Here is a 27,036-nt window from a genome sequence, read left to right as displayed (position 1 = left end):
GCTGGGTATTTGTGCGGGCTTGTTTGTGTTACTCTGGGTTTGTAGGGTATTTAAGGGCACTAGGCCTGCTGGGTATTTGTGCGGGCTTGTTTGTGTTACTCTGGGTTTGTAGGGTATTTAAGGGCACTAGGCCCGCTGGGTATTTGTGCGGGCTTGTTTGTGTTACTCTGGGTTTGTAGGGTATTTAAGGGCACTAGGCCCGCTGGGTATTTGTGCGGGCTTGTTTGTGTTACTCTGGGTTTGTAGGGTATTTAAGGGCACTAGGCCCGCTGGGTATTTGTGCGGGCTTGTTTGTGTTACTCTGGGTTTGTAGGGTATTTAAGGGCACTAGGCCTGCTGGGTATTTGTGCGGGCTTGTTTGTGTTACTCTGGGTTTGTAGGGTATTTAAGGGCACTAGGCCTGCTGGGTATTTGTGCGGGCTTGTTTGTGTTACTCTGGGTTTGTAGGGTATTTAAGGGCACTAGGCCTGCTGGGTATTTGTGTGGGCTTGTTTGTGTTACTCTGGGTTTGTAGGGTATTTAAGGGCACTAGGCCCGCTGGGTATTTATGTGGGCTTGTTTGTGTTGTTCTGGGTTTGTAGGGTATTTAAGGGCACTAGGCCTGCTGGGTATTTGTGTGGGCTTGTTTGTGTTACTCTGGGTTTGTAGGGTATTTAAGGGCACTAGGCCCGCTGGGTATTTATGTGGGCTTGTTTGTGTTACTCTGGGTTTGTAGGGTATTTAAGGGCACTAGGCCCGCTGGGTATTTATGTGGGCTTGTTTGTGTTACTCTGGGTTTGTAGGGTATTTAAGGGCACTAGGCCTGCTGGGTATTTGTGTGGGCTTGTTTGTGTTGTTCTGGGTTTGTAGGGTATTTAAGGGCACTAGGCCTGCTGGGTATTTATGTGGGCTTGTTTGTGTTGTTCTGGGTTTGTAGGGTATTTAAGGGCACTAGGCCTGCTGGGTATTTATGTGGGCTTGTTTGTGTTACTCTGGGTTTGTAGGGTATTTAAGGGCACTAGGCCTGCTGGGTATTTATGTGGGCTTGTTTGTGTTACTCTGGGTTTGTAGGGTATTTAAGGGCACTAGGCCCGCTGGGTATTTATGTGGGCTTGTTTGTGTTACTCTGGGTTTGTAGGGTATTTAAGGGCACTAGGCCTGCTGGGTATTTATGTGGGCTTGTTTGTGTTACTCTGGGTTTGTAGGGTATTTAAGGGCACTAGGCCTGCTGGGTATTTATGTGGGCTTGTTTGTGTTACTCTGGGTTTGTAGGGTATTTAAGGGCACTAGGCCTGCTGGGTATTTGTGTGGGCTTGTTTGTGTTGTTCTGGGTTTGTAGGGTATTTAAGGGCACTAGGCCTGCTGGGTATTTATGTGGGCTTGTTTGTGTTGTTCTGGGTTTGTAGGGTATTTAAGGGCACTAGGCCTGCTGGGTATTTATGTGGGCTTGTTTGTGTTACTCTGGGTTTGTAGGGTATTTAAGGGCACTAGGCCTGCTGGGTATTTATGTGGGCTTGTTTGTGTTACTCTGGGTTTGTAGGGTATTTAAGGGCACTAGGCCCGCTGGGTATTTATGTGGGCTTGTTTGTGTTACTCTGGGTTTGTAGGGTATTTAAGGGCACTAGGCCTGCTGGGTATTTATGTGGGCTTGTTTGTGTTACTCTGGGTTTGTAGGGTATTTAAGGGCACTAGGCCTGCTGGGTATTTATGTGGGCTTGTTTGTGTTACTCTGGGTTTGTAGGGTATTTAAGGGCACTAGGCCCGCTGGGTATTTATGTGGGCTTGTTTGTGTTACTCTGGGTTTGTAGGGTATTTAAGGGCACTAGGCCTGCTGGGTATTTGTGTGGGCTTGTTTGTGTTACTCTGGGTTTGTAGGGTATTTAAGGGCACTAGGCCTGCTGGGTATTTATGTGGGCTTGTTTGTGTTGTTCTGGGTTTGATGGGTTGAGTTATTCATGTATTTATTCTCCGGACTATTTTGTCCTGTTAGGACTGGCAACTTATATATCGTAACACACCCGACTAACTCATCCCCATATTATTACTTACCCTCTTGCTCTTTTGCACACCAGTATCTCTACTTGCACATCATCATCTGCACATCTATCACTCCAGTATTAATGCTAAATTGTAATTATTTTCTCCTCTATGGCCTATTTATTGCCTCCCTACTCTTCTACATTTGCACACACTGTACATATATTTTTCTATTTTTCTTTTCTTTTGTGTTATTGACTGTACATTTGTTTATGTGTAACTGTGTGTTGTTGTTTTTGTCGCACTGCTTTGCTTTATCTTGGCCAGGTCACTTAGAAATGTCCTTGTTTTTGTAAATGACTATTTATAGTGGAATCTCTACATAGGCTTACAGAGGCCCATTATCAGCAACCATCACTCCTGTGTTCCAATGGCACGTTGTGTTAGCTAATCCAAGTTTATCATTTTAAAAGGCTAATTGATCATTAGAAAACCCTTTAGCAATTATGTTAGCACAGCTGAAGCTGTTGTTCTGATTAAAGAAGCAATAAAACTGGCCTTCTTTAGGCTAGTTGAGATTTTGGAGCATCAGCATTTGTGGGTTCGATTACAGGCTCAGAATGGCCAGAAACAAAGAACTTTCTTCTGAAACTCGTCAGTCTATTCTTGTTCTGAGAAATGAAGGCTATTCCATGGGAGAAATTGCCAAGAAATCAAGCTGTGTACTACTCCCTTCACAGAACAGCACAAACTGGCTCTAACCAGAACAGAAAGAGGAGTTGGAGGCACCGGTGCACAACTGAGCAAGAGGCCAAGTACATTTGATTATCTCGTCTGAGAAACAGACGCCTCACAAGTCCTCAACTGGCAGCTTCATTAAATAGTACCCGCAAAACCCCAGTCTCAATGTCAACAGTGAAGAGGCGAGTCCGGGATGCTGGCCTTCTAGGCAGAGTTCCTCTGTCCAGTGTCTGTGTTCTTTTGCCCATCTTAATCTTTTCTTTTACAGTTTTCTCCAACTGCTTTCACACAAAATCTTTTCATGTCACACGATTTTTGAAACCTCTCACTCAAAGTGCAAAACTACACACCAAATATCCAAAACCATAAGCTATTTCTCAGCCTTTGACTCAGTTGTCAATTGCATAAAACACTTTTTTCAAAACACTACACACAATTCTCTTCCTAAAACACAAAAATCTAACAGGAAGTGACTTGCTTTCCTTTTCCAAACACAGCCAATACAAAATGCTACACTTATTCACCAGTTCACAGACACACTCCTCACATGTGCAAACACGAATAGCTTAACTGATCACTAACCAATCACTGCTTTACTGTAGTATAGGCCTATAAATGGGTCAAAGGTCAGATGACCTGTTTTGAACAATGGATGCCAACAATGGACAGAGAGCAAGAGGAGTAGGAGGGAGAGGAAGAGGAAGAAGAGAAGGAAGGAGAGCCATCTCTGAGGAGATTAGGGCAAAATTTGTTGATCATGTGATCAACCACGGTTTGACCATGAGAGAGGCTGGACTGAGAGTCCAACTTGAGTCGATTTACAGTGGCGTCCATAATTCAAACCTTCAGAAATGAGAACAGGTATGCAACTATCTAATGACTATTTTAGCATTACAGTAATGTACTGTAAAATACGTATGACTGCATAGTATTGGATACACATTTGTAACTCTAAGCCATCCATTTACTGCACTGCATTGAATGAATGAGGTTGGTTATCATGCTGTACTACATTTTTTTGTACATTGTTTACAATTCCTATGCTGAACACATACTGTGTTTGAATTCTGTACAGAGTGGAAAGGCAAAGACATCATGGAGGACGAGGACGCTTGTTTACAGATGTACAAGAGACTGCAATTATAAATATGGTTTTGGCCAACAATGCAATTAGGATTCGAGAGATAAGAGAGCATATCTTGAATAATGACACCATATTTAACAACATCAATGCTGTAAGCCTGTCGACCACATAACGCATCCTCCAACGGCACAGAGTGACGATGAAACATCTTTACAAGGTGCCATTTGAGAGGAACTTTGACAGAGTCAAGAATATGCGACATGACTTTGTAGAGGTATGTATGCAACACTACTTCCAGTACATCAGACCATATTTACTCATCTGTATATCCTTTTGTCTGTTACAGAGAGTATTGGAGCTGGATGCCCAGGTAATTCACCATGAATTTATTTATGTGGATGAGGTTGGCTTCAGGTTGGCTTCCATACAACACCGGCCATATGCTCACTTTTCTGGATGCAATTTACACAATGCTTGTCCCTGATCCAGATCAGGAGCCTGCTAGATTTGTGGTTTTATGGGACAATGTTAGTTTTCACCGGGCTGTTCTGGTCCAAAACTGGTTTGCCACTCAGCCACAATTTGTAGTTTTGCACCTACCCCCATATTCACCTTTTCTAAATCCCATAGAGGAATTCTTCTCAGCCTGGCGCTGGAACGTGTATGATCGCCAGCCCTATGCCCGCATGCCGCTTCTCCAGGCAATGGAGGACGCATGTGGGGACATAGAGGGTGCCTCTGTCCAAGGTTGGATACGCCACGCTAGGAGATACTTCCCTCCATGTTTGGCAAGAGAAAACATATCTTGTGATGTGGACGAAGTATTGTGGCCAGACCCAGGCCAGAGAAGAGATGAAGCGTAGCTTAGCACTGGTGACTGCCCCCCTACCAATTCCTGGACTGTCCCCCCGGGACCCCACACACACAATTGTGTTCCTTACTGTCACGAATCCCGCCGAAGATGGTGCCTCTTCCTGTTCGGGCGGCGCTTGGCGGTCGTCGTCGCTGGCCTACTAGCTGCCACCGATCCCCTTTTCTGTTTCATTTAGTTGTGTCTGATTAGCTGCACCTGTTTTGTGTTTAGGTTTTGATTGTGGGCTATTTAAACCCAGTAGGCCCGCCGGCTATTGTGCGGGCTTGTTTTTCTGTTTATGGTGTGTGATTATTTTGGGGTATTTCTTTTTCCGGTCAGTTCCATCCTGTTGTTTGGACTGGGTCTTTACGCGCCCTTGTGTGTGTGGCGTGACCATCTCTCTGGGTTTTTGCTAAATTAAAAATCCACATGTTGTGAACTACCCTGCTCTCTGCGCCTGACTTCTCCACCCACTACTCATAGAAGCCGTGACATTTTACTGTCTTCTAAAGAATATACTTTTGGGTTACATATGTTTATGGTTTTGTTGTATGCTACTGTATACAACAGTAATGTTTGGCCTAATAAATAGTTTCTGTTTCTACATTGCATTGGTGTTTACAGTGTACTTGTTACCCCTCTCAGCAGATTACTTTCACTGTAGAACATTGTATTGAAATGTAGATATACGCCTATGAAAGACCAAAGAGCTTTAGATTTAGAACAACGGTGTTTACATGGTATATCCAAAAATGTACTATTATGAAAGCAGTGTTTGCCATTTGATGCAAATGCTTCATTCTGACACGTGTTTATGGCATTTTGAATGCAGTGTTACATTTTGAAGGATATGTGAGGCATTTTGCATTTTGTGTGTGCGGTTTTGGGAATTGTGTGTAGAGTTTTGAAAAAAGTCGACAGTTTTGAAAACGTGTGTAAGCAGTTGGAAAAAACTGTAATTGGCCTGTCTGAGATATGGTTTTTCTTTGCAACTCTGCCAAGAAAGACCAGCATCCCGGAGTCGCCTCTTCACTGTTGACGTTGAGACTGGTGTTTTGCGGGTACTATTTAATGAAGCTGTCAGTTGAGGACTTGTGAGGTGTCTGTTTAGACTAGACACTCTAATGCACTTATCCTCTTGCTCAGTTGTGAATATATTTTTCTCCTAAAAGATATATGGGGGATTGGAAATGATGCAGACAATTACATTGATGGAAGTAACAATCTATCTGCAATATTAAAGCTGATCTACTCCCTATAAAAATAAATAATTAAAGACTCAATGTGTGTCTGTCCCTGTTTCTGTGTTTATGATAAGCCTTTTGAGTGTGTGTGTGTGTGTGTGTGTGTGTGTGTGTGTGTGTGTGTGTGTGTGTGTGTGTGTGTGTGTGTGTGTGTGTGTGTGTGTGTGTGTGTGTGTGTGTGTGTGTGTGTGTGTGTGTGTGTGTGTGCGCGTGTGCGTGTGTGTGTGTGTGCGTGTGTGTGTGTGTGTGTCTCTGCGTTTCTCTGTATGTGCCTCACCATCCATGTCTAGTCTCTGCATGATGATGGCCAGCTCCACCTCACTGGGCATGTACCCCAGGGATCTCATAGCCATGCCCAGCTCCTGCTTAGAGATAAACCCGTTCCCATCCCGGTCCAGCACCCGGAACGCCTCCCGGATCTCTGCACAGGGACACAGGCATGAACACAGGCATGAACACAGGCATTAACACAGGCATTAACACAGGCATTAACACAGGCATTAACACAGGCATTAACACAGGCATTAACACAGGCATTAACACAGGCATGAACACAGGCATGAACACATGAAAATATACATGCATGAATGTGCAGACAGACAGACAGACAGACAGACAGACAGACAGACAGACAGACAGACAGACAGACAGACAGACAGACAGACAGACAGACAGACAGACAGACAGACAGACAGACAGACAAACAGACAGACAACCTTTCCCTCCCTTTTGTTCTATGCTGGCTGAAGACCTAGATAGCCCGTAACTAGCTAACACCCGACACAGATGAAAGGGGAAACATATTTAAGTATCTTTGCCATAGATGAATAGTGTAAACTTAAATTATATTTGCTGACACCTTACAGACAAATTTTGGCACCAGTAGAGTAGCTATCTATCTATATAAACCACGCCCTTCCGCAAAAACACGTCTTCTCCGATGTTGGTTACAAGACAGTGCTTATTTAAATTATTTAAGAGAATATTATGTTACCATTGGTCTATTAAAATGAGAGTTAGGGTGATGTCACCCTATCCCCTTAATTATCCCGCCTCCTGAATCTAGATGTTTGACATGGGGGAGGGGACCAGTAACTTTATGATCAAACTTTATCAATGTAGAAGCAACAGTCATTTTCATACTTTGGTCGTCATACTTTGATCTGGTTTCATACAAATATCATCCAATTTCATGAAAAACTTGATTTTGACTGTTTGTGACCTTTAAGTATTTTTGTGTGGCCTCACCTAAAGTGTGGGCTATTTATACTTTATAAATACTTGATAAATGTTTTGAGTGACCAGTGTAATTTCTCACTAAAATATAGACATACCATTGGTAAACATTCCAGCAATACCTGATGCTCCTTAAGGTCTAAAAATAGCCTACAACCTATACTTGGTAAAACAATAAGCACACAACACACGATGTTAAAGGAAATATATCAAACATTTTGGATGAGTTTCCTTTTGCGAGGGTGGAGACTTTCCAAACTGGAACTACCAATTTTGAAGACATATGGACCAAGAATTGAATCATGCAGCTGGCTAAATTAGGCAAGATTTTTGTTCTGGGTTAATGAAATTAAACTGCTCTAAGAAGTGACTGCTGCAATCCACACTTTGGTTTCGGTAAAAAAAAGTCACTGCCAAGAAATGCTTATTTAAGCATTTACGGACAAAAATGTTATTTTACTCAGCATAAGGTGTGTCTGAAGTTACACTATTCAGACCCCTTGACTTATTCCACATTTTGTTACATTGCAGCCTTATTCGAAAATGGTTTAAATTATGGATACATTTTACGTCATCAATCTACACACAATACCCCATAACGACAAAGCTAAAACAGTTGTTTCGAAATCTTTTCAAATGTATCAAGAATAAAAAACAGAAATACCTTATTTAAATAAGTATTCAGACCCTTTGCTATGATACTCGAAATTGAGCTCAGGTACATCCTGTTTCCATTGATCATCCTTGAGATGTTTCTACAACTTCATTGGAGTCTATATGTGGTAAATTCAATTGATTGGACATGATTTAGAAAGGCACACACCTGTATATATAAGGTCCCACAGATGACAGTGAATGTCAGAGCAGAAACCAAGCCATGAGGTCGAAGGAATTGTCTGTAGAACTCCGAGACACTATTGTGTCGAGGCACAGATCTGGGGAAGGGTACCAAAGAATGTCTGCAGCATTGAAGGTCCCCAAGTACACAGTGGCCTCCATCACTCTTAAATGGAATAAGTTTGGAACCACCAAGTGTCACGACTTCCGCCGAGGTTGGCTCTCCTGCCCGTTCAGGCTGTGCTCGGCAGTCGTCGTCACCGTCCTATTAGCCACTACCGATCCCTTTTCGGTTATCTGTTGGTTTTGTCTGATTGTTTTCACCTGTGTGTTAGTATATTAGTATCTGTATATAATGTAGGTTGTCCCGCCCTTGTTTTGTGCGGGATTGTTTGTTTTTGTCATTTTGTTTCGGCTGTCGGTGTTTTTGTGTTTTATTTCTCCGGTTTGTCTGTTATTCCTGTTTTGGATATTTTCACCCTGTTTGTATTTTGGGTTGTCCGTGTTTATTTTTGTTCACCGGAGAATAAACCTCTATTTCACTATTTGCTCTCTGCGCCTGATTCCACCCACCTTGACTAGTCGTGACACCAAGACTCTGCCTAGAGCTGTCCACCCGGCCAAACTGAACAATCGGGGGAGAAGGGCTCATTCTGAGTGGCGCAGTGGTCTAAGGCACAGCATCTCAGAGTTAGAGGCGTCAGTACAGATACCCTGGTTCGAATCCAGGCTGTATCACAACCGACCGTGAATGGGAGTTCCATAGGGCGGCGCACAATTGGCCCAGCGTCGTCCAGGTTTGGCCGGTGTAGGCCGTCATTGTAAATAAGAATTTGTTATTCACTGACTTGCCTAGATAAATAGTTTACATTTAAACATTTTTTTTAAATGGCCTTGGTCAGGGAGGTGACGAACAATTCCCTCTGCAGCACTCGACCTATAAGGGCATTATTGTAGAGTGGCCAGACGGAAGCCACTCCTCAGTAAAAGGCACATGATAGTCCCGAAGAATTTTCTTGAATTCTTGAATTTTACCCCCCTTTCTCCCCAATTTCGTGGTATCCAATTGTTAGTAGTTACTATCCTGTGTCATCGCTACAACTCCCGTACGGGCTCAGGAGAGATGAAGGCCAAAAGCCATGCGTCCTCCGAAACACAACCCAACCAAGCCGCACTGCTTCTTTTAACACAGCGCGCATCCAACCCGGAAGCCAGCCACACCAATGTGTCGGAGGAAACACTGTGCACCTGGTGACCTGGTTAGCATGCACTGCGCCCGGCCCGCCACAGGAGTCGCTGGTGCGCGATGAGACAAGGATATCCCTACCGGCCAAGCCCTCCCTAACCCGGACAATGCTAGGCCAGTTGTGCGTCGCCCCACGGACCTCCCGGTAACGGCCGGTTACGACAGAGCCTGGGCGCGAACCCAGAGTCTCTGCTAGCACTGCAATGCATTACCCTAGACCACTGCCGGGAGGCCTGCCTCCATCATTCTTAAATGGAATAAATTTGGAACCACCAAGACTCTTCCTAGAGCTGGCCGCCCGGCCAAACTGAGCAATCTGGGGAGAAGGGCCTTGGTCAGGGAGGTGACCAAGAACCCAATGGTAACATGACATAGTTCTAGAGTTCCCCTGTGGGAATGGGAGAACCTTCCAGAAGGACAACCATTTCTGCAGCACTCAACCAAACAAGATTCTCTGGTCTCATGAAACCAAGATTGAACTCTTTGGCCTGAATGCCAAGTGTCACGTCTGGAGGAAACCTGGCACCATCCCTGGTGATGGCAGCATCATGCTGTGGTGATGTTTTTCAGCGGCAGGGACTGGGAGACTAGTCAGGATGGAGGCAAAGATGAATGGAGCAAAGTACAGAGTGATCCTTGATGAAAACCTTCTCCGGAAGTGCTCAGGACCTCAGACTGGGGTGAAGGTTAATGTTCCAATACAGCCAAGACAACGCAGGAGTGGCTTCGGGACAAGTATCTGAATGTCCTTGAGTGGCCCAGCCAGAGCCAGGACTTAAAACACAATCAAACATATTTGGAGAGACCTGAAAATAGCTGTGCAGCGACGCTCCTCATCCAACCTGACAGAGCTTGAGAGGATCTGCAGAGAAGAATGGGAGAAACTCCCCAAATACAGGTGTGCCAAGTTTGTAGCGTCATACCCAATAAGACTCGACGCTGTAATTGCTGCCAAAGGTGCTTCAACAAAGTACTGAGTAAAGGGTCTGAATACTTATGTAAATGTGATATTTCTTTTAAATTTTTTTAGTACATTTGCAAACATTTCTGAACCTGGGTTTTGCCGTGTCATTATGGACTATTGTGTGTAGACTGATGAGTAATTGAAAAAAAAATCAATTTTAGAATAAGGCTGTAACATAACAAAATGTTTAAGGGGTCTGAATACTTTCCGAATGCACGTATATATTTTTTATGTATGTGCTTATTGTTTAATCATTTATATTTTTTGAGACCTTAAAGAGCATCACATACTGCTGGAATGTCTACCAATGGCATGTCCATCTTTTTGCAAGAATTTACACTGATCACTCAAAACATTTATAAAGTATTTATAAATGATAAATAGCCCACACGTTCTATGAAGCCACACACAAATACTTAACTAATGATTAGTACATGGTTTATAAATACCTATATTAAGCATCTTATGAATGATCTGATGAATCGTTTGTAAATACTTGTAATTTTTAAAATAAAAGTGTAAACAACTAGGTTACATATACAAATGCGGGAGTAATGAGGAATAAAAATTAAGAAACGATTTACTAATCCATAAAAAAATTTATTATGTGGAGTGCTACCCAAACATTCATAAATTAATTATCAATGGCTCCGTTCATTTTGTCTTCTCGCCTCCCTCCCTCCCTCCCTCCCTCCCTCCCTCCCTCCCTCTCTCTCTCTCTCTCTCTCCCTCCCTACCTCCCTCCCTCCCTCCCTCCCCTCCCTCCCCCTCCCTCCCTCTCCTCTCTCTCCCTCCCTCTCTCCCTCCCTCCCTCCCTCCCTCCCCCTCTCTCCCCTCTCTCTCTCCTCTCCCTCCCTCCCTCCCTCCCTCCCTCCCTCCCTCCCTCCCTCCCTCCCTCCCTCCCTCCCTCCCTCCCTCCCTCTCTCTCCCTCCCTCCCTCCCTCCCTCCCTCCCTCCCTCCCTCCCTCCCTCCCTCCCTCTCTCTCTCTCCCTCCCTCCCTCCCTCCCTCCCTCCCTCCCTCAGTACTTTCCCTCCCTCCCTCCCTCCCTCCCTCTAATTACAAAAAGCAGGAAGAACAGAAGAACAGAACTATAACTGCCATATTTGACCTGCAGCTCCGTTCTTACATTCACCACACAATCAACATCAGACAACCAGACGTGATACAAGGATAAGCCTTATATTGACAACAAGTCTTTTCTCCTGCCGGAGCCTTTGTGTTTAACTCCCAGAAGCTAATCTTCCTCTCACCACCCGTCTCAATATGCTATACACATCTCCCTAAGCTCCTTTGTCTTTGTCAACCTCTCTTCTTCCCGCTCTCTCTGTTGTGGTTTATTTCAGTCACTTCCTGTATTTAACCAACCCTAGGGGGAGTCACACTTCTTTCAGAGGGAACCCTTTGACACATAACACCTACAGCCTTTCTACTGATTCCACTCAGTTAAAACCCTTCCAGTTCCCACATCATTTGAGGTACAGAGGGTGTTCAATTAAAAACCTTTCTGTTCTCCCACCATTAGAGGTAGAGGGGGTTCTGACTGAAGCTCCACTTCCTCTTCCCCCATCATTTGAGGTACAGAGGGTGTTCTGACTGAAGCTCCACTTCCTGTTCCCCCATCAGAGGTACAGAAGCTGTTCTGACTGAAGCTCCACTTCCTGTTCCCCCATCATTAGAGGTACAGAAGGGGTTCTGACTGAAGCTCCACGTCCTGTTCCCCCATCATTAGAGGTACAGAAGGTGTTCTGACTGAAGCTATAGACTGGAGTATATCTGCATCTAAAATATGATCCTATTTCTTATATAAGCTAGTGCACTACTTTTGACCAGAGCCCTATATAGTAGTACATGATGTAGAGCCATGTAGAGGCACCTATGTGGTCCTGTATTGCACTATGTAGGATCTAGAACCCATACGTAGAATGTATGCACGCATGACTGTAAGTCGCTTTGGATAAAAGCGTCTGCTAAAGGGCATATATTAGAAGAGAGTATTATTTGGGATTTGTCCTCTAAGTCCACTCCAGCCTCCCTCTCAAAGCAGCCGTCCACTCGCCTAATTACCTGTCAAACAACTGATATCTTAGAGGCCATTTTAACAGACCATCAGGACAATGTCGGTCTGACTTCACCCAGTTAACTTCTATGTGATTCAACCTGTTTCATTGCATGTCTCTCTTATCAATCCCTTTAATAATCTAAATCCTATCAAACTGTTAAAAGAGGAGAACGTCTCAACATTAGAGGAAGAGGTCTTTGTATTTTGTAATGGGGCTCCCAAGTGGTGCAGCGGACTAAGGCATCACAACAGTCCTGTATCACATCTGGCCGTGATTGGGAGTCCCATAGGGCGATGCAAAATTAGCCCAGCTTTGGCCCGGGTTTGGCCAAGAACACATAATTGTAAATATGAATGTGTTCTTAACTGGGGCGGCAGGGTAGCCTAGTGGTTAGAGTGTTGGACTAGTAACCGAAAGGTTGCAAGTTCAAATCCCTGAGCTGACAAGGTACAAATCTGTCGCTCTGCCCGTGAACAGGCAGTTAACCCACTGTTCCTAGGCCGTCATTGAAAATAAGAATTTGTTCTTAACTGACTTGCCTAGTAAAATGAAGGTCAAAAAATAAAAAAATAAAAAATAACTGGCTTGCCTAGTTAAAAGAAAAAGGGTATTTAACATGTGTAATCATACAGCAGGGGGTAGAGTGCCTCTGTATTGTTCCACCTGTTTATGTATACATCCCAAATAGCACCCTACTCCCTATGTAGTGCACTACCGCTGATCAGGGCCTATAGGGCTCAAGGTCAAAAGTAGTGCACTGTATAGGGAAAGAGAAAAGGGTGCCATTCTTTAATAGATGCTAAGGAGACCTGTCTGATACGTCTACTCGATGAGGTGAGTTAAATGTACTCTTTTGGCAAACTCCAAGTGGGCTGTCATGCGCTTTTTACAGAGGAGTGGCTCCAGCCTGACCACTCGACCATAAAGGCCTGATTGGTGGAGTGCTGCAGAGATGGTTGTCCTTCTGGAAGGTTCTCCCATCTCCACAGAGGAACTCTGGAGCTCTGTCAGAGTGACCATCGGGTTCTTGGTCAACTCCCTGACCAAGGCCCTTCTCCCCTGATTGCTCAGCTATAGGAAGAGTCTTGGTGTTCCAAACTTCTTCCATTTAATGATGATGGAGGCCACTGGGTACTTGGGGACCTTCAATGCTGCAGACATTTTTTGGTACCCTTCCCCAGATCTGTGCCTCGACACAATCCTGTCTCGGAGCTCTATGGACAATTCCTTCGACCTCATGGCTTGGTTTTGCTTTGACATGCACTGTCAACTGTGGGACCTTATATAGACAGGTGTGTGCCTTTCCAAATCATGTTGTTGTACTTCCACCTCTTTTTTTCCCCCATTTTTGATATCCAATTGGTAGTTACAGTCTTGTCCAATCGCTGCAACTCCCCTATGGACTTGGGAGAGGCAAAGGTATAGAGCCATGCGTCCTCCGAAACACGACCCCGCCAAGCCGCACTGCTTTTTGACACACTGCTCGCTTAACCCGGAATCCACCCTCATCAATGTGTCAGAAGAAACACTTTCAGGCAGGTGATCGAAGTCAGCTTGCAGGCGCCCGTCTTGCCACAAGGAGTCGCTAAAGCGCGATGGGACGAGGAAATCCCGGCCCGCCAAACACAGCCTGGAATCAAACCCAGGTCTGTAGTGACGCCTCAAGCACTGCAGTGCCTTAGACCGCTGTGCCACTCGGGAGGCCCATGTCCAGTCAATTTCATTTAGCACATGTTGACTCCAACCAAGTTGAAGAAACATCTCCAGGATGATCAATGGAAACAGGATGCACCTGAGTACAATTTTGAGTCTCATAGCAAAGGGTCTGAATACTTACATAAATATTATTTATTTATTTTTTGCTAAAATTTCTTGAACCCTGTTTTCATTTTGCCATTATGGGGTATTGTGAGTAGCTTGATGAGCAAAAACAATAATTTAATAAATTTTAGAATAAGACTGTAACATAACAAAATATGGAAAAAGGGAAGGGGTCTGAAAACTTTCCTGAATACTTTGCACTGTATACCATTGATTTACATTGGATTTCTGTCACAAATGAAAAAAGTTTGCATTTGAAACAGTGGCCAGGTAAACAAAAGCATGGATTGCTGTCATACCTGGTCCATAGACTACTTACAGGGTAAGGAAACCAATATGTCATTTTGTCATTTGGGTGAACCATCCCTTAAAAGGGTCAATTTCGGTGTCTGCATTTATACATTTCATATAGGACAATGGCCAGTGTTGGCCGACAATGGAGTCACTGTGTCATTGTGATTTATGTCCAGCTATAGTTGGACCTACCAGCAGCCTGTGTTTCTTACTGAATATGCATATGATTTGATTGTTGAGTGCCGAAAACTGTTCTGGGTTTTCATTAAGCTAAAAGACTGCCTCTTTATCTCTCCCCTCAAGAGACTGAAGCACTGCCACAAGGCATTATATTTCAGCGGGAATGCAGTTCCTTGGAGGTATTTCGTCCGGAGCGCGCCTGCCTGTGCGCCCTTCCCCACCGTTGTGTGTGAAAACACGTGGGCTGGGGCTCGGCAGGGAAACTCGTGTACCTGTCTGAAGGCTGATATAACGTCTAATATAAAGGCTGTAGATGACAATAAAAAACAGCCTCATAGCCTCAGCCTGATTATGGTGATATTTTGCATGTGTTAAATTCCTTTTGGACAGAATAGATAAAACAGGATTGGGCGAATGACTTGAAAATGTTCATCCATAAACCTACTAACACGAAGTAATAAATAAAACATGAGCACATATTCAATATAAGAAGGTTTAATTAAGAATAAGAATGTTTGTCGACAGCACACTAAATCTTTCCATCAATTGGAGGAGTATTAGGCTATAGTAATTGGTAAACCTAAAACCTTTATCAATAGGCAGTACATTGTTTCGTTATGAAAAGGAGACGGAAATGTGACTGACCTGCATTGCAATGGTAGGAACGTTTCCAGACGACTGTGAGCTGAATGACCAGTAGGCTAGGTGTGAATGTTCTGGAAGCTTCATTCTAATCAGTCGTGAATACCTAAAGGAACCCACCGACCCCCTTATGGGCCATCATCGGGGACAAAAGTCTTGCTGAGTCTATGAGATATTTAGTTTTAAGCTCTTAAAGGCAGCACCACTTTATCAAATGTTCATGTTGATATTTTAGGCTACGCCTGAAATCAGTTTTTATGGGCACACAAATCCAAATTGATGTAACCTATGCGATTGCAAAATTGAATGCTTCTAACCAAAAGAGTCACCTAACATGTATGGTTCTTCAATATAGGCTAACAACCCTAGCTACTTGTTGCGCATTTGGTATCCAGCTGTTTTCACAGGATGGTATATTTACATTTAAGGCCCCCAGTAAGCCACGCCTCCAATACTTTCCCAGTGTGCCTTGCCTTTTCGATTGAATTGTAGAGTTACTACCCGTGACTGTTTTGTATTATCAATCAAGTGAGTTCATAGGCAAATATTATCACTATAATTGAACCATTACATATATCATAAGGCCTTACTTATAAAGTGGTCTGAAACTCATGGTTTTACAGGCCACATCAGGCCTGCAAGTAGGGTTGCAAAATGCAGGTACATTTCCCAGGTTTTCCAGAAATACTGGTTGGAAGATACATGGTGGAACAATTGGGAAAGTTTGTGGAATAAATCACATTATTCTGGCTTGCAAAGTGATGTGTAATTCCTATTAGAATCTAGCCAGCATTAGTCTATCCATAATGACGGCCAGGGTTAAGAACAGTGGGAGGAAATTATCTTAGCAATTTAAACTACCATTTCAGTAACAGGTGCAAAAATTACATGGATTAGTTTAGAAAACATTTATATTTGTGTAGAATAACATTTAATCAATCAATCACTCAATGTACATGCAAAAAGGAATACCTAGGATAGGATAAGTAATCCCTCTCGCCCCCCCCCTTTAAGATTTAGATGCACTATTGTAAAGTGACTGTTCCACTGGATGTCATAAGGTGAATGCACCAATTTGTAAGTCGCTCTGGATAAGAGCGTCTGCTAAATGACTTAAATGTAAATGTAAAAACACAGATAAAAGCAATTCCAAAACATTTACCTGCATTAAAGTATCCTGGGAAAAAAGTTGATTTGTTATCATAACTTAAAACAATTTAGTTGGTGTGACTATCACATAAACAGTTTAAGTATCAGTGACTTTCATTGACTTTGAGTACAATTTACGAGAAGAATTTGAGTTTAAAAAATGCTTTGGGGTTTACAGTGTAGGTAGGCCTAGTGATATTGTCTACCATCATCAGCTGATCTAGGTGTTCGGAAGAATGTCCAGAACATTTTGGAGTCTCGTTCGTTGCGCCAGTGAAGACAGTTGTGATCCACGGTGGATCCAATCCAATACCACTATGTTGATTATCTGCTTGATTTACAGCAGAATATTTCATTAACAGAGAAAGCACCATGTCAATTAATTAACTGCATCATTGGTTAAGGACTTGTAACTAAGCATTTCACGGTATTATTCGGCACATGTGACAAATAAAATTGGATTTGATTTAAGGTTTTTCTATGTTTGGGTTCCTGAGTGGCGCAGCGGTCTAAGACACTGCATCTCAGCACTATAGTCATCACTAGAGACCCTGGTTCAATTCCAGGCTGTATCACAACTGGCTGTGATTGGCCCAGCATCGTCTGGGTTAGGGTTTGGCCCGTGATTGACCCAGCATCGTTAGGGTTTGGCCCGTGATTGGCCCAGCATCGTCTGGGTTACAGTTTGGCCCGTGATTGGCCCAGCATCGTCTGGGTTAGGGTTTGGCCCGTGATAGGCCCAGCATCGTCTGGGTTACGGTTTGGCCCGTGATAGGCCCAGCATTGTCTGGGTTACAGTTTGGCCCGTGATTGGCCCAGCATCGTCTGGGCTACGGTTTGGCCCGTGATTGGCCCAGCATCGTCTGGGTTAGGGTTTGGCCCGTGATGGGCCGTCATTGCAAATGAGAATTTCTTCTTAAATGACTTGCCTCGTGAAATAAAGGTTAAATAAAATAAAAATGTTTCTGTGCATCGGATTGGACACCAAGTCCAGGCTACTGTGCGCAATTTGGTAGGATATGGCGATGGGGTTTTGCATTCTATTATTCATTAGATTTAATGACAACAAATGAGTAGCCTAGTGGGCTTATGAACAAAAGGATTTGGTGAATTTCAATGATGTAAATAAATGATAATGATGATGGTGAGAGCCCAGTAACAGATGGACTGAGATCCTTTTAATCACATAGAGGCTATTGTTACTTTGTGTCTCACAATGTTTCCATCACGTTTCCAAAGTATGAGAGGATGGCTAGAGGGTGGTCTGAAGTTGGATAATTTTTCAGCTTCTTCCTGCAATGCTTAGTTGATGTAAAACATATGTTGAATTTTCTGTATCTCTATGCATACCTCTTGAGATGTCTGTATCCTCCTGACTGGTGGTTCTTTTAATTAAGAAATTAAATATGCTTCCTTGCAAATCTGGGTAAAAGGTTGAAAGGAATATACATTTAGTAATTAAAAACCTCTTAGGGCTAGGGGGAAGTGTTCGGAAGTTCGGATGAATGATGTGCCCAAAATAAAGTGCCTGTTACTCAGACCCAGAAGCTAGGATATGCATATAATTGGTAGCATTGGATACAAAACACTCGGAAGTTTCTACAACTGTTAAAATAATGTCTGTGAGAATAAGAGAACTGATATGGCAGGCGAAAACCCGAGGAAAATCCATCCGGTCAAAGTTTTTTTGGGGTCACATTTCAATGCTTGTCAATGGGATATTCAAATAAAAAGCTCCCAGATTGCAGTTCCTATGGCTTCCACTAGATGTCAACAGTCTTTAGACAGGGTTTCAGGCTTGTTGTTTGAAAAATGAGCGAGTTGTTGTAGTTTTTCCAAGGTGTCTCTCATTAGAAATGTAGTCTTGCTGCGTACGTGAATGAGGTGCGCGCTCTTCGTTATTTATCTTCCACATTGAATATACTATTTTCCATCTTAAATATGATCATTATCTCCGTCTTGAATTGTATTGTTTATTTAGATATTAGAGTACCTGAGCATTAACTAGAAACATCGTTTGACTTATTTGGGCGAACTTTACAGGTAACTTTTTGGATGCATGTATGTATGCATGCATGTATGCATGTTGAACGAGTGGATTACATGCTAGGTAAAGCTCCGCCTTATCTCAGTTCACTGGTCACGATGGCAACACCCATCCGTAGCACGCGCTCCAGCAGGTGTATCTCATTGATCATCCCTAAAGCCAACACCTCATTTGGCCGCCTTTCGTTCCAGTACTCTGCCGCCTGTGACTGGAACGAATTGCAAAAATCGCTGAAGTTGGAGACTTTTATCTCCCTCATCAACTTCAAACATCAGCTATCTGAGCAGCTAACCGATCGCTGCAGCTGTACATAGTCTATTGGTAAATAGCCCACCCATTTTCACCTACCTCATCCCCATACTGTTTTATTTATTTACTTTTCTGCTCTTTTGCACACCAATATCTCTACCTGTATATGACCATCTGATCATTTATCACTCCAGTGTTAAAACCTGTTAATCCTACCCCCTACTTTTTCGAACATTCTGTTAAAAATCGCGCAATATTTCAGCGCCCTGCTACTCAAGCCAGGAATATAGTATATGCATATGATTAGTATGTGTGGATAGAAAACACTCAGACGTTTATAAAACTGGTTAAATCACGGCTGTGACTATAACAGAACGTGCGTTTCATCGAAAAGCGCAGGAAAATCTGATCACTGAAAATGGAAATATATATCCATGCGCGACTTGAACCCATTGATAAAGGTGAACCACATTTAATGGGGCTGAGGTTGCAATACCTACAGCTTCCACACGTTGTCTAGAGTATTGTCATTTGCCTAGGCTTTGTTTCTTGGTCAAACAGACGCAAGGCAACGCATTTCCTCCGGTCTCCGACTGGATATTTTGGTTGAGAATTACTCGGACATTTTTTCCAGACGGACAGCTAAAGAATATACTTCGCCTCGTGATCAATTTGATCGCTTATTAACGTTTAATAATACCTAAAGTTGCATTACAAAAGTATTTCGAAGCGTTTTGTGAAAGTTTATCGTCAACTTTTTTAATAAAAAAAAAATGACGTTACGTTATAAGACGCTATTTTTTTCCGTTTATCACACAGTCTTCATAGATCGATATCTAGGCTATATATGGACCGATTTAATCGAAAAAAAGACCCAATAGTGATTATGGGACATCTAGGAGTGCCAACAAAGCAGATGGTCAAAGGTAATGAATGTTTTATATTTTATTTGTGCGGTTTGTGTAGCGACGACTATGCTAATTATTTTGTTTACGTCCCCTGCGGGTCTTTTGGGGTGTTACATGCTATCAGATAATAGCTTCTCATGCTTTCGCCGAAAAGCATTTAAGAAATCTGACTTGTTGCCTGGATTCTCAACGAGTGTAGCTTTAATTCAATACCCTGCATGTGTATTTTAATGAACGTTTGAGTTTTAACTAGTACTATTAGCATTTAGCGTAGCGCATTTGCATTTCCAGATGTCTAGATGGGACGCCTGCGTGCCAGGTAGGACCAAGAGGTTAATCTGCAAAATTGTAATTATTCGCCTACCTCATGCCTTTTTCACACATTGTATATAGACACCCCCTTTTTTTCTACTGTGTTATTGACTTGTTAATCGTTTACTCCATGTGTAACTCTGTGTTGTCTGTTCACACTGCTATGCTTTATCTTGGCCAGGTCGCAGTTGCAAATGAGAACTTGTTCTTAACTAGCCCACCTGGTTAAATAAAGGTGAAATAAAAATAATAAAAAATTAAAAAAACTGAATCAAGCGGGCCAACTAAACTGACATTTTTGGGATATAAAGAAGGACTTTATCGAACAAAACAACCATTTGTTGTGTGGCTGGGACCCTTGGGATTGCAAACAGAGAAAGATCTTCCAAGGTAAGTGATTTATTTTATCGCTATTTGTTACTATTGTGATGCCTGTGCTGGTTTGGAAAAGTATTTTGGTGTGGGTCACTGTCCTCAGATAATCGCATGGTATGCTTTCGCCGTAAAGCCTTTTTGAAATCTGACAACACGGTTGGATTAACAAGAAGTTAAGCTTTTAAATGATGTTGGACACTTGTATGTTCATGAATGTTTAATATTACAATTTTGTCATTTGAATTTGGCTCCAGTTTCACCGGATGTTGTCGATTTTGATCCTGGTAGTGGGATCCGTGCACTAAGAGTTACATTTTAATGGCTTTTTAAAATTCTACCAGCCTTGCCAGCAGGCATGTCAGCTATTACAGTTACACAAGCTAGCCACTCTAATTTTATTGGTTGCCTGAAATGACTTCTGGGTAGCTAGTTATGAGGTTGGGAGATGGGTTCCCAATCTGGGCTAGCTAAAGACAACTTCATAACATTGGTAGGTGGCTAGTAGCCTTACAGAGAAACAACAACAAAAAATTAAGGGTATCATGCCTTTGCTAGAAAATATAACAGTTTGCCCGAAGATACTTATTTGATATCATAACCTAAAAGAACAGACACGTGATTTAATGAAAAGCAGCAAACAGACAAAACATTGTTTCACATTCTTTAGTAAAAGAAACAGAAACATGCTACAGCTCGCTTCACAGTTTTCCCGACATATAGGCCTACAGTGCATACGGGAAAGTATTCAGACCCCTTGACTTTTTCCACATTTTGTTACGTCACAGTCTTTTTCTGAAATAGATGACATATATTTTCTCCCTCATCAATCTACACATAATACCGATAATGAAAATCCGTTCAAAAAATCTAAACTTGTGCAAATGTATTAAAAATAAATAACTGAAATACCTGATTTACAAAAGTATTCAGACCCTTTACTATGAGATTCAAAATGGAGCTGAGGTGCATCCTGTTTCCATTGATCATCCTTGAGATGTTTCTACAACTTGATTTGAGTCCACCTGTTGTAAATTCAATTGATTGGGTATGATTTGGAAAAGTACACACCTGTCTATATAAGATCCCACAATTGACAGTGCATGTCAGAGCAAAAAACCAAGCCATTCCGAATGCACTGTACAAGGAAACTCGATATAGCTCAATGACGTTGACTGAGCGGGGGTCTGTATGCAGTAAAGACCTTTCCACAAAACGTTTTGCTCGACAAAAAGTCACATAAGCTTCCCCCCATCCCCGTTTCTCATCTTTATCAATGACTCTTCAATGCCCTGGTTTACAGACTCACAGAGCCCCACTTCTGTTGACTTCTCTCTGCTTGTTATTCTCTGACTGACAAATTATCTCTCTCTCTGTCTCTCTGTCTCTCTCTCTCTGTCTCTCTCTGTCTCTCTCTCTCTCTCTCTGTCTCTCTCTCTCTCTCTCTCTCTCTGTCTCTCTTTCCCTCTCTCTTTCTCCTCTCCCCTCCACTCTCTCCACCGTGTCTCCTCCCCTCTCCCCTCCACTCTCTCAACCCGTGTCTCCTCTCCTCTGTGTCAGTGTACTAATCCAGTCTTAGATGTGTCTCCTCTCCTCCCCTCTCCCCTCCACTCTCTCCACCGTGTCTCCTCCCCTCTCCCCTCCACTCTCTCCACCGTGTCTCCTCTCCTCTGTTTCAGTGTACTAATCCAGTCTTAGATGTGTCTCCTCTCCCCTCTCCTCTCCCCTCCACTCTCTCCACCGTGTCTCCTCTCCTCTGTGTCAGTGTACTAATCCAGTCTTAGATGTGTCTCCTCTCCCCTCCACTCTCTCCACCGCGTCTCCTCTCCTCTCCCCTCCACTCTCTCCACCGTGTCTCCTCTCCCCTCTCCTCTCCCCTCCACTCTCTCCACAGTGTCTCCTCTCCTCTGTGTCAGTGTACTAATCCAGTCTTAGATGTGGCTCCTCTCCCCTCCACTCTCTCCACCGTGTCTCCTCCCCTCTCCCCTCCACTCTCTCCACCGTGTCTCCTCTCCTCTGTGTCAGTGTACTAATCCAGTCTTAGATGTGTCTCTCCTGCTTGTCTTTGCTCTGTCAGTTCTCTGAGTGTTTGAGTTAAGTCACAACACCCATCTAAGCCTGTAAACCTCCCATTTCAACAGAAAACAACCCCAGAGCTTTTCTCTCTTTCTCTCTCTACAAACAAAGGGAATGGGATTGACAATGTCTCTCTTTCATCTAAAACAAAATGATTTATCAGTATGCAGCACCATACAGGAGAGACATTCTCTGCTGTATGTCTGTATGAGCCATCACATGTATTACTGCTGTGTGTGTTTGTGGCTCACACTGTGATAGATCCTTCAATCTTTATACACATCAGTACATCAGTACAACAGTACATCAGTACAACATTATAGCAGTACAACAGTACAGCAGTACAACAGTACATCATTATAGCAGTACATCAGTACAGCAGTACAACAGTACATCATTATAGCAGTACATCAGTACAGCAGTACAACAGTACATCATTATAGCAGTACATCAGTACATAAGTACAGCAGTACATCAGTACAACAGTACATCATTACAGCAGTACATCAGTACATCAGTACATAAGTACATCAGTACATCAGTACAACAGTTTGTCAGTACAACAGTACAACAGTTTGTCAGTACAACAGTACAACAGTTTGTCAGTACAACAGTACAACAGTTTGTCAGTACAACAGTACATGAGTCAGTACATAATTGTCAGTACGTAATTGTCAGTACGTAATTGTCAGTACGTAATTGTCAGTATATAATTGTCAGTACAACAGTACATGAGTCAGTACATAATTGTCAGTATATAATTGTCAGTACAACAGTACATGAGTCAGTACATAATTGTCAGTATATAATTGTCAGTACAACAGTACATGAGTCAGTACATAATTGTCAGTACGTAATTGTCAGTACGTAATTGTCAGTACGTAAAATTGTCAGTATATAATTGTCAGTACAACAGTACATGAGTCAGTACATAATTGTCAGTACATGAGTCAGTATATAATTGTCAGTACATAATTGTCAGTATATAATTGTCAGTATATAATTGTCAGTACAACAGTACATGAGTCAGTACATAATTGTCAGTACATGAGTCAGTATATAATTGTCAGTATATAATTGTCAGTATATAATTGTCAGTATATAATTGTCAGTATATAATTGTCAGTACATAATTGTCAGTACATGAGTCAGTATATAATTGTCAGTATATAATTGTCAGTATATAATTGTCAGTATATAATTGTCAGTACATAATTGTCAGTACATAATTGTCAGTACATAATTGTCAGTACATAATTGTCAGTACATGAGTCAGTACATAATTGTCAGTACGTAATTGCAGCAGTACATAATTACAGCAGTACATTTTTATTCCGGACAAGCTGAACACCTTTTTCGTCCTCTTTGAGGATCACACAGTGGCACCGATGCGGCCTGCTACCAAGGACTGTGGCCTCTCCTACTCCTTGGCCGATGTGAGTAAGACATTTAAACGGACCAGACGGCGTCCCCAGCCGCGTCCTCAGAGCGCAGACCAGCTGGTTGGTGTGTTTACGGACATATTCAATCTCTCCCTATCCCAGTCTGCTTTCCCCACTTGTGTCAAGATGTCCACCATTGTTCAAATCAAATCAAATGTTATTGGTCACATACACATACAGTATTTAGCGGATGTTATTGCGAGTGTAGCGAAATGCTCATGTTCTTAGCCCCAACAGTGCAGTAATATCTAAAAACGATTCACAACAATAAACACAAATCTAAAAGGTAAAAGAATGGAATTAAGAAATATATAAATATTTGATAACCACCTGAGCCCCGGCCTGTTCACCACGCTATCATCCAGTAGGCGAGGTCAGTACAGGTGCACATTTCCTTCGACCTCATGGCTTGGTTTTTGCTCTAAGATGTCATGTCAACTATTAGACCTTATATAGACAGGCGTGTGCCTTTCATAATCATGTCCAATCAATTGAATTTACCCCAGGTGGACTCAATTTCGAAGGGTCTGAATACTTATGTAAATAAGGTATTTCTGTTTTTTATTTTAATAAATTGGCAACACACGCAGTACCACACATACATACACATAAACACGCAAGCATGCACACACACACACACACACACACACACACACACACACACACACACACACACACACACACACACACACACACACACACACACACACACACACACACACACACACACACACACACACACACACACACACACACACACACACACACACACACACACACACACACACACACACACACTGACCTCCTAGCTCCTCTGTGGAGATGCTGGTGAGTTGGAAGGTTTCGCTCCCTTCAGACAGTGTCCGGCTCAGGAGACTTCCAGTGTAGAGCAGAGTAGACCTGACGTGGTGGAACGGCATCTTCTCTCTGCAAAAATCACACATATAGTTTGAATGCTGAGGGTCTGTGTGCAAAAATAAGTGTGTGAAGGAAAGTGTACATCCTCCATCTTTCTCTCCCTCCTCCCCTCTAATCCTCACCTCTTCCTCCCTTGCTCCCAAGTCTCCCTCTCTCCCTGCCTACTCGTCCGCATCTCCCTTCCTCCTCCCATTCCCTCCACGACTCTCCCTTCCTCCTCCCATTCCCTTCCCTCCACTCCTCTCCCTTCCTCCTTCCCTTCCCTTCCCTCATCTCCTCCTCCCCTTCCCTCACTCATCTCCCTTCCCTCCTCATCCCTTCCCTCCACTCATCTCCCTTCCCTTCCTCATCTCCCTTCTCTCCTTCCCTCACTCATCTCCCTTCCCTTCACTCATCTCCCTTCCCTCCACTCATCTCCCTTCCCTTCCTCCTCCCTTCCCTCCACTCATCTCCCTTCCCTTCCTCCTCCCCTTCCCTCCACTCATCTCCTTCCCTTCCTCCTCCCTTCCCTTCACTCATCTCCCTTCCTTCCTCCATTCCCTTCCCTCCACTCATCTCCCTTCCCTCCCTCCCTTCCCTCCTCCCCTTCCCTCCACTCATCTCCCTTCCCTCCACTCATCTCCTCCTCCCTTCCCTCCACATCTCCCTCCTCCCCATCCACTCATCTTCCCTTCCTCCTCCCCTTCCCTCCACTCATCTCTCCCTTCCTCCTTCCCTTCCCTCCACTCATCTCCCTTCCCTCCACTCATCTCCCTTCCCTTCCTCCTCCCCTTCCCTCCACTCATCTCCCTTCCCTTCACTCATCTCCCTTCCCTCCACTCATCTCCCTTCCCTTCCTCCTCCCCTTCCCTCCACTCATCTCCTTCCCTCCCTCCTCCCCTTCCACTCATCTCCCTTCCCTTCCTCCATCTCCCTTCCCCACTCATCTCCCTTTCCCTCTCCTCCCTCCACTCTTCCCTCCACTCATCTCCCTTCCCTTCCATCTCCCCTTCCCTCCACTCATCTCCCTTCCCTTCCTCCTCCCTCCACTCTCTCCTTCCCTCCACTCATCTCCCTTCCCCTCCACTCATCTCCCTTCCCTCCACTCATCTCCCTTCCCTCCACTCATCTCCCTTCCTCCACTCATCTCCCTTCCCTCCACTCATCTCCTTCCCTCCTCTCCCTTCCCTCCACTCATCTCCCTTCCCTTCCTCCTTCCCTTCCCCACTCATCTCCCTTCCCTTCACTCATCTCCCTTCCCTTCCTCCTCCCCTTCCCTCCACTCATCTCCCTTCCCTTCCTCCTCTCCCTTCCCTCCACTCATCTCCCTTCCCTTCCTCTCCCCTTCCCTCCACTCATCTCCCTTCCCTCCCTTCCCTTCCCTCCACTCATCTCCCCTTCCCTCCACTCATCTCCCTTTCCCACTCATCTCCCTTCCTTCCTCCTCCCTTCCCTCCACTCATCTCCTTCCCTTCCTCCTCCCTTCCTCCACTCATCCCTTCCCTCCACTCATCTCCCTTCCCTCCACTCATCCCCTTCCCTCCACTCACTCATCTCCCTTCCTCCTCCCCTTCCCTCCACTCATCTCCCTTCCCTCCACTCATCTCCCTTCCCTCCACTCATCTCCCTTCCCTTCCTCCTCCCCTTCCCTCCACTCATCTCCCTTCCCTCCACTCATCTCCCTTCCCTCCACTCATCTCCCTTCCCTTCCTCATCCCTTCCCTTCCTCATCTCCCTTCCTCCACTCATCTCCCTTCCCTCCACTCATCTCCCTTCCCTTCCTCCTTCCCTTCCCTCCACTCATCTCCCTTCCCTCCACTCATCTCCCTTCCCTCCACTCATCTCCCTTCCCTCCACTCATCTCCCTTCCCTTCCTCCTCCCCTTCCCTCCACTCATCTCCCTTCCCTCCACTCATCTCCCTTCCCTTCCTCCTCCCCTTCCCTCCACTCATCTCCCTTCCCTCCACTCATCTCCTTCCCTCCCCTTCCCTCCACTCATCTCCCTTCCCTTCCCTCATCTCCCCCTCCACTCATCTCCCTTCCCTCCCTCATCCCTCTCCCTTCCCTTCCCTCATCTCCATCCCCTTCCCTCCACTCATCTCCCTTCCCCCTCCACTCCTCCCTTCCCTCCACTCATCTCCCTTCCCTCCACTCATCTCCCTTCCCTCCACTCATCTCCCTTCCCTCCACTCATCTCCCTTCCCTCCACTCATCTCCCTTCCTTCCCTCCACTCCTTCCCTTCCCTCATCTCCCTTCCCTCCACTCATCTCCCTTCCCTTCACTCATCTCCCTTCCCTCCACTCATCTCCCTTCCCTCCACTCATCTCCCTTCCCTTCACTCATCTCCCTTCCCTCCACTCATCTCCCTTCCCTCCACTCATCTCCCTTCCCTTCCTCCTCCCCTTCCCTCCACTCATCTCCTT

General features: G+C 44.1%; 1 protein-coding gene across 1 annotated transcript in view; it reads right to left on the bottom strand.

The window, feature by feature from the left end:
- caln2 (calneuron 2) overlaps nt 1-24,639 on the bottom strand; it is a 55,552-nt gene extending 30,913 nt beyond the window's left edge. Inside the window, exons 1-2 of the mRNA XM_046317996.1 lie at nt 24,518-24,639; nt 6,156-6,299 (exon numbers count right to left, since the gene is read on the bottom strand). Of these exons, the coding sequence (XP_046173952.1) occupies nt 6,156-6,299; nt 24,518-24,635 (262 nt within the window). The 5' untranslated portion in view covers nt 24,636-24,639. The remainder of the gene's footprint in view (nt 1-6,155; nt 6,300-24,517) is intronic.
- Nucleotides 24,640-27,036: the final 2,397 nt, after the last annotated feature.

The sequence above is a fragment of the Oncorhynchus gorbuscha genome, linkage group LG20 (genome assembly GCF_021184085.1).
Source record: "Oncorhynchus gorbuscha isolate QuinsamMale2020 ecotype Even-year linkage group LG20, OgorEven_v1.0, whole genome shotgun sequence".
In the NCBI taxonomy this organism is placed as follows: Eukaryota; Metazoa; Chordata; class Actinopteri; order Salmoniformes; family Salmonidae; genus Oncorhynchus; species Oncorhynchus gorbuscha.
The sequence above is the reverse complement of the archived record's forward strand: the minus strand, read 5'-3'. Positions and strand labels throughout refer to the sequence as shown.